The 14,224-nt window shown below is 37.2% G+C and overlaps 1 protein-coding gene across 1 annotated transcript in view; it reads left to right on the top strand.

Moving 5' to 3' along the window:
- Window positions 1–8,616, top strand: part of MTMR7 (myotubularin related protein 7) — a gene marked incomplete at its 5' end in the record, with an annotated part of 27,465 nt that extends 18,849 nt beyond the window's left edge. Inside the window, 6 exons of the mRNA XM_010081670.1 lie at window positions 1,658–1,783; window positions 2,574–2,623; window positions 4,294–4,494; window positions 5,665–5,805; window positions 7,656–7,782; window positions 8,260–8,616. Coding sequence (XP_010079972.1) covers window positions 1,658–1,783; window positions 2,574–2,623; window positions 4,294–4,494; window positions 5,665–5,805; window positions 7,656–7,782; window positions 8,260–8,616 — 1,002 coding nt within the window. The remainder of the gene's footprint in view (window positions 1–1,657; window positions 1,784–2,573; window positions 2,624–4,293; window positions 4,495–5,664; window positions 5,806–7,655; window positions 7,783–8,259) is intronic.
- Window positions 8,617–14,224: the final 5,608 nt, after the last annotated feature.

Raw genomic sequence — 14,224 nt, 5'->3', positions numbered from 1 at the left:
TTTCCCTATTTGCCCTGCCTCCTCCGCTGGTTTCTGGGTATTTACTTTTTTGAAGGTTTCTGTTTGAGGATTAATTCTTCACATGTTAACAGTGGAATATTAGTTACTGTGTTATCCCCTCTGAGTTATTAGTGATCAGCTGAATTAACCTCCTAAACCAGCTCCTGTGTATTACTGGAGTAATATTACCAGCAGCTTCTCCTCTTACATACTTCAGAACTGTTTCAGAAAACAGTTACTGGCTTTGATAAGAAATTGTTTCTCCTAATTCCACCCAAAGTAACGCAGATATTTGTTACCTACCAACAGTAGTTTTAATTTTATTAGCCTCTTCCTTGTGCTCTGCCTTTTACTGTTTCAATTCTTATTTTTAAGATTACCATGACAATTTATTTTAGGCCATTTTATTCACATGACCTGCTACATACAACTGTATGGATAAAACTTCTTGGGTTTCCTTGCTCAGTAACTGCATGTTTCTCTTGCTTTGTTTCTTCCTCCTCAGTAGACAACTATAGTTTCTTACCTGAACAGCAGCTGTGGGATAAATGCACATGTTATTATTTCTCCCAGACCTACTAGCTTTCATCAGCTTATAGAAATCATGTCATTTACATTAGCTCTTGCCAACTTTTCCCCAGTGGCTAGTCTTAAAATACTGTCCAAAAATTTTTATCCTCTGTCTGTATGCTTCCTCGCCTCATGCCTCCACAGACATGCATGTTGACCCTTCTTATTTGTACAGTTACCACTTCTGAGTTGTTGGTCTCCTGCCCACAAGGGTTCTATTTTGGTAGAATTTACTTTTCTCTTGAGATAGACATAGATAATTTATTATTATTCCTCATTCCCTATTAAGCCCAAACTTAACTTAAATGTTTGTTTTTCTAAGCAGTATCTTTCCTAACCTATTTTATTTCTCTACTTTCTAAATGTAGTTCTCATTAGAAATGACAAAGACCAAAACCCTAAGAGTTGAAAAAAGCCCAAGTTCCAAAAATAATGCAACACCACACTTTGGAGAACTTAGTATGATCTCTTCTTTAGCTGTTTATATGGGTATAAAATGGGATCCTTTCTCCACAGTTATTTACATTAAAGCTACTGATAAAATCTTGCTTATTAGATATGGAAGTTTACCACTACCTCTGGCTTCCCCCAAAATCTTTAGAAGTATGTCATCAGTGTGCAATGCTGTGTACTGTAATAACATCCACGCTAGCACTGACATTGGAAGCAGACATTGCCGTTTTTGACATTACCATCAAGATGAGAAATTAAGAGCCATACTGCAAGTATGGCTGTTCTGTTGCTGGTATATGAGTTAGAGCATTAACTGCATCTGAATCTGCTCAGGTAGTTGTCCATTCCGGCAGAGTGATGTATTTTAATTGAAACGAATCCCACATCCTCCTGTAGTGGAGCATAAGCAAGATGCTGCAACCACCACATTGCATGGGATGGGATGAGATCAAGATTTTTCAAATGAGAGGCATAACACTCAACATAATTCAAGAATTCTGTGGCAGAATAAAAAATGAACAAGGTTTCCTAGTTCCCAAATTAATGCTCTCTATATTGCGCTGTCTCACTGTTCCTCTCTTACCATTGCCTTTCTCCCTGCTTGTGAAATTTCTGACTTTTTCTGTATCCTTAGGCTGTGGCTGAGGAAGGTGTGAGTGTGCTTGTTCACTGCTCTGATGGCTGGGATAGGACAGCCCAGGTTTGCTCTGTAGCAAGCCTTCTATTGGATCCATATTACAGAACTATGAAGGGATTCATGGTAAGCAGGTTCTCTTTTGTGGAGTAAATAAAATATTATGACATCATTTAAGATTAATATATTTGGTTTTAACGGAAAATAAACTTTCCTTAAATATATTCCCCCCTCACCCCCCCCCTTTTTTTTTTAAGTAGGAGGGAAGCTTTTTATCTGCTCAAGTTACAGTCTCCCAGTTTCTGTACGAAATGTTATGAAAGGTGGGGATTAGTTGGGCACCCGTTTATTTTTTTTCCTATCCTTGACCAAGAAACTTTCTCACAGCCCAAGGAGCTTTCGTAAAAGCAAGAATTTGTATTCACTTTCAGGGATCAGTGAAGTTCTGAGTGTCAGAAGTGTGTGCTCCCTAGACATTAGATTGCAATGAGCAGCTATGTTGGAAAATCTGTTCCTTTCCCAAGCAAATCAGCACTGGTAAAGCATCTAGGAATGCTTGTCAAGTTATTGGTCACAGGTTAAAAAGATGTTTGAGACATTTTTACATTCTATTTTAGAAAATAATTAATCAAGCTAATTGAAGTTATGCTGAAATACCGGCATCCTATCTGCATCCATGGAGACTGCTACTTTCTCTTGAGCTGGCAACAGTGCTCATCACTCATTATTTTTCTGCTTATTCTAAAAATTATCTGGGATTCTAATAGTGCTTGCTTACATCGTTCTTCTTGTCACTTTTCTGCTTATTCTAAGAATTAACTGGGATTTCAATACTGCTTGTTTACACGACTCTTCTGCCTGCTTCAACACGCGGCAGCTCTGCTCCACAATACTGAATGCAATATTCTCATTTTAGGTGTTAATTGAAAAAGATTGGGTTTCCTTTGGTCACAAATTTAACCACAGGTAAGGTGGTGCTAAAGTTTTTCTGTATATATACATTTATGTAGTCAGTATCCACTGCCATTCCAATTTTACTTCCATGTTGCCTATCAACAAAATGCCCTCAGGAAACCACCATATCCTTTTCTCCTACTGTATAACTTAGCTGCCTGGAAAAATCAAAGTGAAATATTTTAATATCAGTCTTTTCTTCTATATGCACTCCAAGACTGCTATTGGGAATCCTGGGTCCTGGTCTTTCAGTTGCTATGAGCATTGAGATCCATGTAAAAAAAAAAGTAGTATACATACATAATATATAAAATGTAATACGTATTTTGTGGCTTGCAAAATCCCTTTGGACTCCAGCAGATCTTTCAGTACTGCCAAAACATCCCATCTAAGTCCCTGTTCAGCAAAGTCTATGTCTTCGAGGACATTACTTAATCTTAGGCATGTCCGCAAGTTGTCTATTAAGTAAAACATACTCTTCCTATTACACTCTGTTCTAATGAAAATAGTGGGATTTGTTCAGAACCATCAGGTAAAGGGAAGGGGAAAGTCATCTGTTTGGACAAGTTATTTTGTACGTCCATAATGTAAATGCTATAATGTAAAGAAAATTGTTGAAGACTTCATTTATTTAAACATGGATGAATATCCATATTTTCCTTCTTTCTTATACTTCCTTTTGGTTTCTGTAAAAATATAAAAAGTAATTTTTATGTTGAAGTTTAATTACATTATATTGCTTGATTTGAATAGGAAATTATGTTCTACTTTCAAAAAAGCCAACAAAGCTTTCAGGAAAACAGTGAGCTCCACACCACCTGTGAAATTCTATCAGGAATTATTACAATTAATATGATCCTGTCAGACGTCTATTATTATCGGTGGTGAAAGATATCACGAAATGTAACCACCACTGATAGCTTTGGTTTGCAGTACAACATTGCTATATTCTCCATGATGCATAATAGAATTAGAGATTTCCATTTTAGATGTTTATGGAATTTCACTCTGTTGCATGCAGAATAATTGATTTAAAATTCTTCTTCCTATTATGTAGACTTATATTTTTTACTTCTATGCATTTTATATTTTCAGGCTCCTGTTCTTCAAGGTACCTCATTGCAAGTGGTTCCAACAGACATTTTTATAGATAGAAAATTTGGTGTTCACTTGACATATACAGTAGTATGTTAAACATTTCCCACTTTCTAAAAATTTTACCAAGAGAGGGCAGATTGAAACTGTTTTCTGCCAAGGTTATTCCGTTCCTCTCCTGCTCAGTTTTCTGGTTTTGGCAATGGTGTGCCATTGAGAGATGGTCTAAGCTAGGTTTTTAAAGTCCTTGCAGTCGTTCTTATGATGACTTATGTTACTGTGGCATAACTTTATAATAATAGCATTAAAGCACGGCTCTGCAGCAGCCAGCTGTTACCAGCTGTAAGGCAACAAAACACTCTTAAAGGTTTTCTTTGGTTTTGTACTTGATAAATTCTGCCTTCATTCTGCCCCATGAATCTTGCATCATTTTTGTAAGTAAAAATACACTAGTAGTTGAGATTTTAGAAATGAATGCCTATGATGTAACTTGTACGCTAAAAATGATGGGTTTGTTTTCATTACTGTTAATTCAGTTTTCCTACAGGATTTCAGGTTATAATCGAATGTGTCTTGTCTTGTTTCAGGTATGGCAATTTAGATGGAGATCCGAAGGAGATATCCCCTGTTATTGACCAGTTCATCGAGTGTGTTTGGCAGTTAATGGAACAGTTTCCTTGTGCCTTTGAATTCAATGAGAGATTCCTCATCCACATACAGCATCACATCTATTCTTGCCAGTTTGGGAATTTCCTGTGTAACAGCCAGAAGGAGAGACGAGAGCTGAAGTATGAAAGTACTTTCCTTAGTAGACGTGTGGGGTCTGTGGGTGGCAGTGTACTGAGGAGTCAGACATTTTCCAGTCTACACATATGTGCTTTTGTAAGGTATGGGGTGCAGCATAAACTTCTTGGCTGTGATCTTCTAGCAACACAGATTAATACCTAAAAAAGTTGATCCTCTGCAGTGTGGCTCTGCTGGCAGTGTAATCCATGGCATACATGACAGGGATTAGTGAAAACTGACAAGAGCATTAGCCCTTCAGCCACGTGGCCCTCCCTTTATTGCAGCATTAAAAACATGCAAGGCAAACCGTCACTGTAGCTCTAATACAAGATGATACTAATTCTAGATGAGTTCTCAATTTAAGAGTCACTGCTCTTCTGTGTTTTAACCTGTCTTTGGATCTCATGTCAGGACACTTTAGTCCTGACCTCTCAGATACTTTCTTATGAACTGCCTTTTTGTCTGATAGCCCTCCCTAGGACTGAGTCAGCAAACTGTCCTGCTGCCTGGCCCCAAAACAAACGTATTTAATCTACCTGTCCTCAGGCCCAGACAGAGACAATAATACCATTTCCAGCAGTGCTGATGTTCGTATCTCCTTCCTGGGGTCCTGGCTCCTCAGGTACATCATGATACCCACTGCTTTTCTCAGGCATCCAGATCCTGTCAGCAGCAGTAATGAGATGGAGGTGGGAGTTACTCCTTGCTGCTGCTGTTCGGTCCCTTCCACTGCTCAAAGGCAGAGCAGCCTCAGCACCATTGTACGTTTAAAATCAAAACCTTCACAGGTCATCATACCCCAAAACCTAACTGCATGAGAAAACACAACTCAACTGTGCTTTTAAATGTGGAGATCTCTTTGGTGTAGAGATCAGTCTGGAAACTCATTTTATGGAAGTGATCCTCTCCATCTCAAAGAGGAACCCATCTTTCTGCCTTCTCTCTCCAGCTGCTCTGGCTTTACAGGAAATGGATTGGATTTTGCCTTTAGTGACCAACAGAGGAATTTGGGTCTCTTTTTTTCTATAACATACCTGTGTCTCCTTTAAGGAAGTATAAAGCTGATATTGAAAATGAGTAGTACAGAGCACTAGAATGTCTTATTTAAGCTTTATCTAGATCTCAGTTGTAGTAGAGATTTTAATGTATTTGTATTTAATATACTTTTTCAGAATCCAAGAACGAACGTATTCCTTGTGGGCTCACATGTGGAAAAATCGTGCAGATTACCTGAATCCTTTGTACAGATCAGACCACAGTCAAACTCAAGGAACCCTGCACCCACAGATGGCTCCATGCAACTTCTTGTACAAGTAGGTAGTATAATTTGCTATTCAGAACTGTAGGACATTAGTACAGAACAGAGTGCCTTTGTATTCAAGTATTTCTCATCGCATAAAATAGCTTAGAGAGAGTGAATTCAGTCAGATGCAATGTGTTCTTTCCTTTTGTGCTCATAGCCAGCCAACACCTCTGCACCATTCCACAGCAGAGTATTAGCCTGAAAAGAAGCTTAAGATTAAAGCTATATTGATAGTTGTGTGTCCTAATTTCATGGTTACTCACTTCCTCCACTGAGAAATGCCTCTTTCATTTCTGTTCTTGCCTGTGGTTTCTAAATTTAAAGTTGCTTAAACATTTTCCATTCAAGATTTTGTGGTCATTATTTAGATCAACTGGTGTCAAAAAATGACATTTCAAGAAATCAGTTTCATAGCTAAAAGAAGTGTTTAGTAAAACAAAAAGCTGGCTTTCACCCTATTGTTATACCTTGAAGTATATAGAGGAAATTTTACTTCATTTTTTTTTCAAAATGTAACAAAATATCATAATTTCAGAAACGTTAGTATTGACATTCTGACTTGAGTAATTAATTGTGCTATTAATCTTAACAAGCTTAAGGAGAACTTGATTAGAAATTAATGAAAACTGTGATTTAAGTAAAATTGTGTTGTTTTCCAATTTCAAGTAAAAGCACCTGTTAATAAATATCCTAAATGACAGAAACGGAATTATTTCATGTCTGCTATTCTGGGTCATATCCACTTTAAAACAATTTAAAAATAGTCATTAATCGTATTCTTTGGGATAGTGGGATTTATAAAAGTACTGATACTGCAGATCCTCCATCAGATGAGTAATCCTGTTGATTTTAATGGCATTACTTGGGTACATAAGGGTGGTATCATCATTACTGGATGATAAACTTAAGGGGGAATGTGACTTAAATAGTATGCTATTGGGGTAGGAATAATAGACTACCAAGGAGCATGCACACACTCCTAAAATATCTGTCAGCTACTTGGCTGGACAGCTGCAGCTGAGGGCAGGTCTCTCAGATACTTAACCTGTCTGGTGAACTCGTTAGTCAGTCTGGCTGTGGCTGTGTATTGCCAGGAAGACAGAAGACAGGAGGAGTGCTAGAGTAAGCTCTGGACTTGGAGTCCTTTCCTCATGAAAATGAAAAATCAACTCAGCTGCTTAACTGAGGGTTTGTAAATAATTCCACTGAACAGGAAGAAAGCTTGCTCATGTATATGTTTCGTGCAATTTCCATAGGTCAGTTTAAGATTTCAGTTTAGATTTTAAGAGAACAGGATCCTATACTGTTTTTCACTCCTGACTTTTAACTCTTCTTTACAGGGGAAAAAACCCTGTTAACTAGCTGCACCTCGGTCGCCCCCAAACCCCACACAAAAACAAGCATACAGAATTTCAAAGTTGACTTCATGGGAAGTTAAACAATGTTTGACAATGAGGATTATGAAAACCTGTCTTTGACCTTGGCTGTTTTATAGGTACCATTGCTCTAAAACCCATAGTGTAGAACAAGAAAATAATATAGCAAAAGTTTGCGTTCAGTGAACCACCCTGAGCCATGTGATCTAAGTCAAAGGCACATTCCCCTTTCTTTCTATTGTGTATGAGACTTGGTTCAAGCTGTGCATTTACACAGAGTTCCATCCTGAGGACAGAGCCACTGCAAATGAACCATAAGTCTTACCAAATATTTAATTAACTTATGTGTATGCACTCCAATGATGAATAACCCAAAGATGGCTCATTTAGGACTACATGTGTCTGAAAAAAAAAATTGTGTATTCAAGGCTTCTGAGGCCACCTCACCAACTGAGAAAATTGCTGACATTTCCGTCAATTCCAGGTTCTGGAGTGGTATGTACAACCGCTTTGAAAAGGGGCTGCATCCTCGACAGTCAGTTACTGATTATCTGATGGCAGTGAAGGAAGAAACTCAGCAGCTGGAAGAAGAGCTGGAGGTCTTAGGAGAGGTAATAAACCCTTAATCTCAATGGCCCAGATTTAACTGATGGTAAATGAAACCCAACTCCATACTCTGTAGTTACCTACATGCTACCTCCTTTTCCAGCATGACAATATTCAGCCATCATCTTTTTCTCACAGAAATTACAACGAATATTTTGCTTTTAAGGCACAACAGTGGACTTTTTTTCTTTAGGGATAAAATTTCACCTATGTCAGTGCACAAGCACGACTCCTGAAAGAAATTTTATACCCTTCTGTAACTCAGAAGGATGGTGGAATTGAGTGTTGGCTTGTGATAAATTGTGCATTTCTCATACTCCATAAATGCAAACAGGCAGTTTTAAAGGGTGCCAATTGGGTTGGGATCTGTACTTGGTTTCTTTTTTTTTTTTTTTTTTTTTTTTTTTAAAGGCAAAGACATATAAGAGGATCACTGGGCCCTAAATGTGTCCATGTAATATATACTGTTTCCTTTATTTCAGAGATTGGCAAATCTTCAGAAATCACAATTAAATGATAATAAAGTAAAGAGTAAGCAACAAGACCGAAGCAAACAGTTTGGGCTTTCTACTTCCAACAACAGCTTAGCTAACACTCCCCAGGAGTACAGCAATGATCTGAAATCATTCCCATCCCGGAGCCCTTCACAGGAGGACGAAGATTCAGCCCTGATTTTGACACAGGACAACCTGAAAAGCTCTGATCCTGACCTCTCAGCTAACAGTGATCAGGAGTCTGGTGTGGAGGACTTAAGCTGTAGATCCCCAAGTGGGGGTGGCTGCTTGCCTAGTGAAGATAGTGGCAAGGACTCAGATGAGGCTGTATTTCTGGCAGTCTGAAATACCTTCACAACAGCAAGGATCCAGATGAAGTTGAATCTTTCAGTCTGGAATGCCATCTTTTCATCAGATGAAGAATAGGAGTGGTCTATGGCCTAAAAAAATAATCCAAAGAAAGGGAACTGTGCAATTGTGTAATTAAAGGTCTAAGCAGAACAAGCCATTATTAGTTTTAAGACATAACGCTAAAGAAAGGTATTATCTGCTGTTATATTTAGTTAAGCCAATGTGGTGGTTTGTTTTAACTTTATCAGTGCTGTACAAATTAAAGAATAATTATGTACATTTCCATCATTATTTATTGTACAAAATAAAAATTCCAAAGCGCCCTCTTACACATAGGGACAAGGCTGAAGATTCATTAGTGTTAGCCTTCTGTTGAATGAGTCAGAACTTATTTTTGTAGAGCTGTTTCGCCTTCAGACATTATATATTCTTCACTTTTTTTTTTTTTCATGGCAGGTGTTAAGTTTTGAATTCCAACAATTATTTTGCATATTCTCCTACCAGAATCCTTTAAGGCATAGTAAAACTAACAAATGGACAAGCTTGCTCAGGGGACAAGTGAAGCTTTGATCCTGCAAAAATATCCTTTAGTAAGCAGCTGCTCCTGCTGCATGTGAATGCACCCCATTCAGATGGAACTCTCAACCAGTGTTGGAAGTTCAGTAGCTACTGTGAGCAAACCTTGAAGGAATATAACAATACTTAGACAGCTTTCGTGGTAAAGCATCCCCTTATAAGGAAAGGCACATTAGGCAGTACACTCCAGACTCTTTATGTTTTGTTCTGAAATTCATTGTTTATATCTTACCCTTGTTCCAAACTGCCTACATAAGATAGAAAAGTAAAATTTTAAAGGTAATAAACCCGCAAATTCTCCAGTCTATTTTGATTCCTACTCATCAATGTTTTATTTCAGTGGGAGTGAAGTACATACACAGTAGGGAGAGTAGGGAATCCAAAATCACTTATGAAAGCATCTCTCCAAATTCAGAATAAAAGGAAGGCTATGCCCATAAAGGAACTGTTATAAAGAGTATGTCTGCAAAATTTTATCGTTCAAAATAAACTAACCACAATCAAGTGGTTTTTCTATCCCCACACAAAATTTCTCGTTTAGTATTTGCCAACCTGAACAGAGCATGACAGTGCTAATTTAAGAAAAAGACTGATTCACCACAGCAGAAAGTTCAATCTAATTTGGTTTAAGAACTTTCATAGTTTTTAACAGCAGGAGTAATAGCTTTCATAATCATAGGTATGGAAATAAACCACTGAAAAATGTTTAAAATTCAGGATGTTTTGAAAAGGGATAGCAGGATGCAATTCTTCCAAGTTTTTTTTCTCTCTCTTTTTTTTTTTTTTTTTTTTTTTTTTTTAATTAAAGCATGCAGTTAAAAATATAATTCATATGGCTGCTCTTACCTGCTTGGAGACAATGTGGTATTGAACTCTAGTAAAGCAAAGTGGTAGTAATATAAGTTTACTTTGATTGCATTTCATACTACTCTTCAACTACAGACTTACAGGCAGAATTAAATTATATAAATATACCTCAACTTAGAAGCTTTAGATTGTGTTATTCAGTCTGCTTTTATGGAATGGCTTTTCATTCTGTTCTATGAACTTATGTTATTGAAAATGAATAGGTAAACTTCAGCATTATTAGTATCCTATTAAGGGAGCCGCCGTCTTTGAACAACTAATTAAATTCCTAACATTAAGATTTATCATAATGTTGTACTGGAAAGGCAAGATCCTCAATTTGTTAAATCACTGTAGCTCAGTCCAAATACAGCTGTAATTTATACTCTGTTGAGAATCTAGCCTTCTGGTTTTTAATCTTTATGAATTTTTAATAAAGGAAAGCCCTAATTTTAATTGCACTTTTAAAAATGTTTCATATTTTGAAATAGCCTGTAAATTTTATGGTATTAAAGGTGATTTTGAATGGGTTTTCTCAAACTAAAGAAATACGCTGCAAAGTAATCAATGAAAACAAAACACACAAATATTCTGCCTAAAAATGAGTTTGAAAATGGGCAATATTCTTACACATATTTAAAATGTAAAATTGTGTATGATGGTATTATGTTCAACTAGACATGTCTAGAAGTAAATGCATAACAGCAATATATGCAAATTTAAAAGCACTGTCTTCATGTCGCTTATGCAACTCCTTGTAACTAGCTTTACAACTAAAATATTAACACTTTATATTAAGCCTTTACTTAGCAGTCCTCTCTGATGTGTCTTTCAGTGCTGGGAATTTTGCATTAGCTATTACTGTTTTCATTGTAATGTATGTATTTGTGGCATTATTAGCCTGCTGAGAAACACTTTCAAATAAACATTTAGGTCATTTAGTGTTACGTTATTTCACACCAGTGAATGAAACAAAGGTTTGCTTTGCCAATATTTGTAATACAGTTCTTCATTTACTCAAGAAGCACTTTGTCACTGCAATCAACAGATTTTTGTGTTTTCCCTATTTCAATACTTGAATCCAGTAGTTTAAACTGTGGAGGAATCTACAACTGGTAACTAAGAAAACTGAGGCTCCTGTCAATTGAGTTAATTATATAGGAGTGTGTTACACCCCTGTATTTTACTTTTTTTTTTAAGGGAGCACAAAACAAAACGCATGAGAAAACCACACTATGAACTACATTGATTTCTTGTATCCTTGTGGGGAATCTGCTGCAAATCCCTGCAAATTTGGCATAAGCCAACCGTAATTTCAAATACGACACACATGAATGTAACTAAACTGCTGGAAAGAAAGGATTAGAAGAGCATTATAGATTTCTGTGGTGTAATTTTAGCCTTACTAGGTTCAGGCTGTTCTTTAGTATGAACACATGCATCTAAAGGACACTGAAGGCAACGGGATCAAACAGCTGAAGTTTTCTCTACAAAAGATCATCATCTAAAGAACAAAGAAAACATATTCACTACCTGCTTTTATTAGTAGCTGTATACAAGACATAGACAAAAGTGGTGAACTGGTAATGGATTCTGAAAAGCAGAGAAATAAAATTAAAAAGTTGGAGGGCACAACTCAAACCAAAGGATATCATTACAAGTAATGAGAGAAAATGAAAAAAAAAATAAGTAAAAGGAGAGAGGGAGAGAAGGAAAGCTCTTTGTAAAATTAGCAGTAAGGCAGGGAACCATATTCTCTGAAGATAGGGGCAAGCCAGAGCACCATTTTACATAGCATGAAAGAAAGATGTTTGATGACACAAACTAATAACAAATAAACCCCAGCAACAAGGAGGTAGCCTTTGCAATGAAGATAAGCATTTCATCACTGTTGACCAGCTAAATTGATGCTATTATGTTGATGCTGCCCTGATCTGCACACAGAGTCCTTAAGATTATCACAGACATCATAGTTAAGGCAACTGGCTGCTTCTGTGCATAGGCTGAAGGTTCAGTGTAGCTTTTAGGTTGGCTAGTCACCCTTACACTCTGTAGTGCAGGGGCAGGTAAACACCACAGTGACTGAAAAATCCTCCAAGGACAGGTGAGCCACTGACAATTCAGTTTCCGAAGACTAAAGAACACAGTTCTTTACAGCAACTTATTCCCTTATTATTGATATACAAGCTTTCTTTGTAGCTTATTACCACATATAAATTTGATCTCTACAGGTATGCGACCAAAAGAAGACACTTAACAAAAGCAGAAGCGAGAGATGAAATACAGGTTTTCAAAGCCCGTTTTAGTGAAGGTGGCTCCAGGAATTACTGCTGTTAAAAGGGTTAAACAGGAAAAGCTGAAATCACTATACACAAAGACTAAAAGTTTGTCCTTGAGGAGCTTACTGCATCTGCTTCCAGTATAATTCTGTATCCACCAAACAAGTCCTGCAATGCCCAACTCTGTTAGACAATTGCAAGATGCATTAAAAATCCCAAAGTCTTTATTTGTAAATTTAACACATTACAGTAATTACTGTTCACATAATGTACACAATAAGGCTGTGATATCTGACTTAACTTTGTTGCCAGACTTTTAATTCAGTTTTACCTGAAGGTATCTTGAATATCTCTTTTAGACTTATCCTAGTCTTTGAAGGAAGTAGTAAGAACTTGGACAGAAACAAGACAAAAAGATTTCTAATTTCCACATTTGGTCCAGGTCCAAAGTGGCAAAGCTGCAGGAGCACGTACAGAGCAAAGAACAGAACTACAGAAGATCATTAGCTACTGCTTAGAAATAACTTTAATCATAGTCTCTTGCTTCTAATGGTGGCAAGCATACCTGTACGTATGTGACAATCTCTGTCTTTCAGAAATTGTAGCATGTCAAATAAACTGTGAAATCTAGGAAAAGTGTAAGCCCCAGCAGAATGTACCATTAACATCAGCTGTATACAAGACCACCTTAAAATGAAACCTACTCAATTTCAGACTTACATTTCAAAATTTCTCTGGTCTGCAATAGCACCAGTTGTAATTGCTATATGGAGAATTCAGTTCTGGATTTCAGTAGTCAACTGACTTAGGAGCAAGAGACCTAAACTCTGCTATAGAAAACATTTAGCAGTAAGATCAGATATTAAAACTGGTCAAAACCCAGACTCAATTAGCAGTTACAATACAGAATGCCCCCTCACCCCAAACTACTCCAACACCAGAGACAAGCCACCTCCTTACTCTCTTATTTCTTGCTCATTTATTTAACTTTTCCACTTGGCAGAACACCTCAGCATGAGCACAAGATAGTGCAAGGCTCTCCAGAAACAGGTCACTGTATGTAGTCTATTATTGCAGATTGCTTAAGAGTTCACCTGACACATTTCAGAAGATTTTAGAATATGCATCTAACAGCAGCTGCCATTCTTTTACACTTCACAGAGAATTGTTTAACGCTGGATTTACACGTACACGCCAAATTTTGGCAAAATAAGGTAAGAAATGCAGTTAACAGTGAACTACCAGAGTGCTAGAAGCCAAAACCCTAACACTGACAGAGTATTATCAGTGTTCTACTAAGTCTTCTGGTGAAATTATTAAGATTACCTATAAGGAAAAATATTCACATTGGCACAACCACTGTAGGACTGAAAGAAAATAAAAGGAAAAAACCCAACAAACCAGCAGCAGGTTGGCTTGTCCTTCAAGGGCCAGAAGCAGGCTGGCCATTCCTGCACGTGACAGGATACCTGTAGCTAACCCAGTACACCACTGTTGAATACAGACTTCTGCACTTCTTTTCTAGAGGATGGGTTTCTGACTGCAGAAGGGGCTAAAAAATAAGGGGGAAAAAAAATCCTAATAGGAATAATTATATGAGAGAGAGAATAGAAAGGCAGAAAAGAGAAGACCTTAAACTTTCATATCCCTGAACAAGAAACACCGTACTAAGAACTCGCATTGAACAGTGACATTTTCTTCTAGACTCTCCTCCATTATCTTCAGAAGGACTGCATGGACAAGTCCCGAATTTGTAAATTTGCTCACAAAAGTAACATAAAAGATGAACTGTTGAGAACTTATAATAGTTTGGGAAGCAAATCCCCTGAAGGTGACCTGGCTAGAAAGTTCAGTCACAGTAGAGCACCATAATACACCACATAACATTCAACAGGAATAGG

The sequence above is a fragment of the Pterocles gutturalis genome, unplaced genomic scaffold (assembly GCF_000699245.1).
Source record: "Pterocles gutturalis isolate BGI_N339 unplaced genomic scaffold, ASM69924v1 scaffold40764, whole genome shotgun sequence".
Classification (NCBI taxonomy): domain Eukaryota; kingdom Metazoa; phylum Chordata; class Aves; order Pterocliformes; family Pteroclidae; genus Pterocles; species Pterocles gutturalis.
The sequence above is the reverse complement of the archived record's forward strand: the minus strand, read 5'-3'. Positions and strand labels throughout refer to the sequence as shown.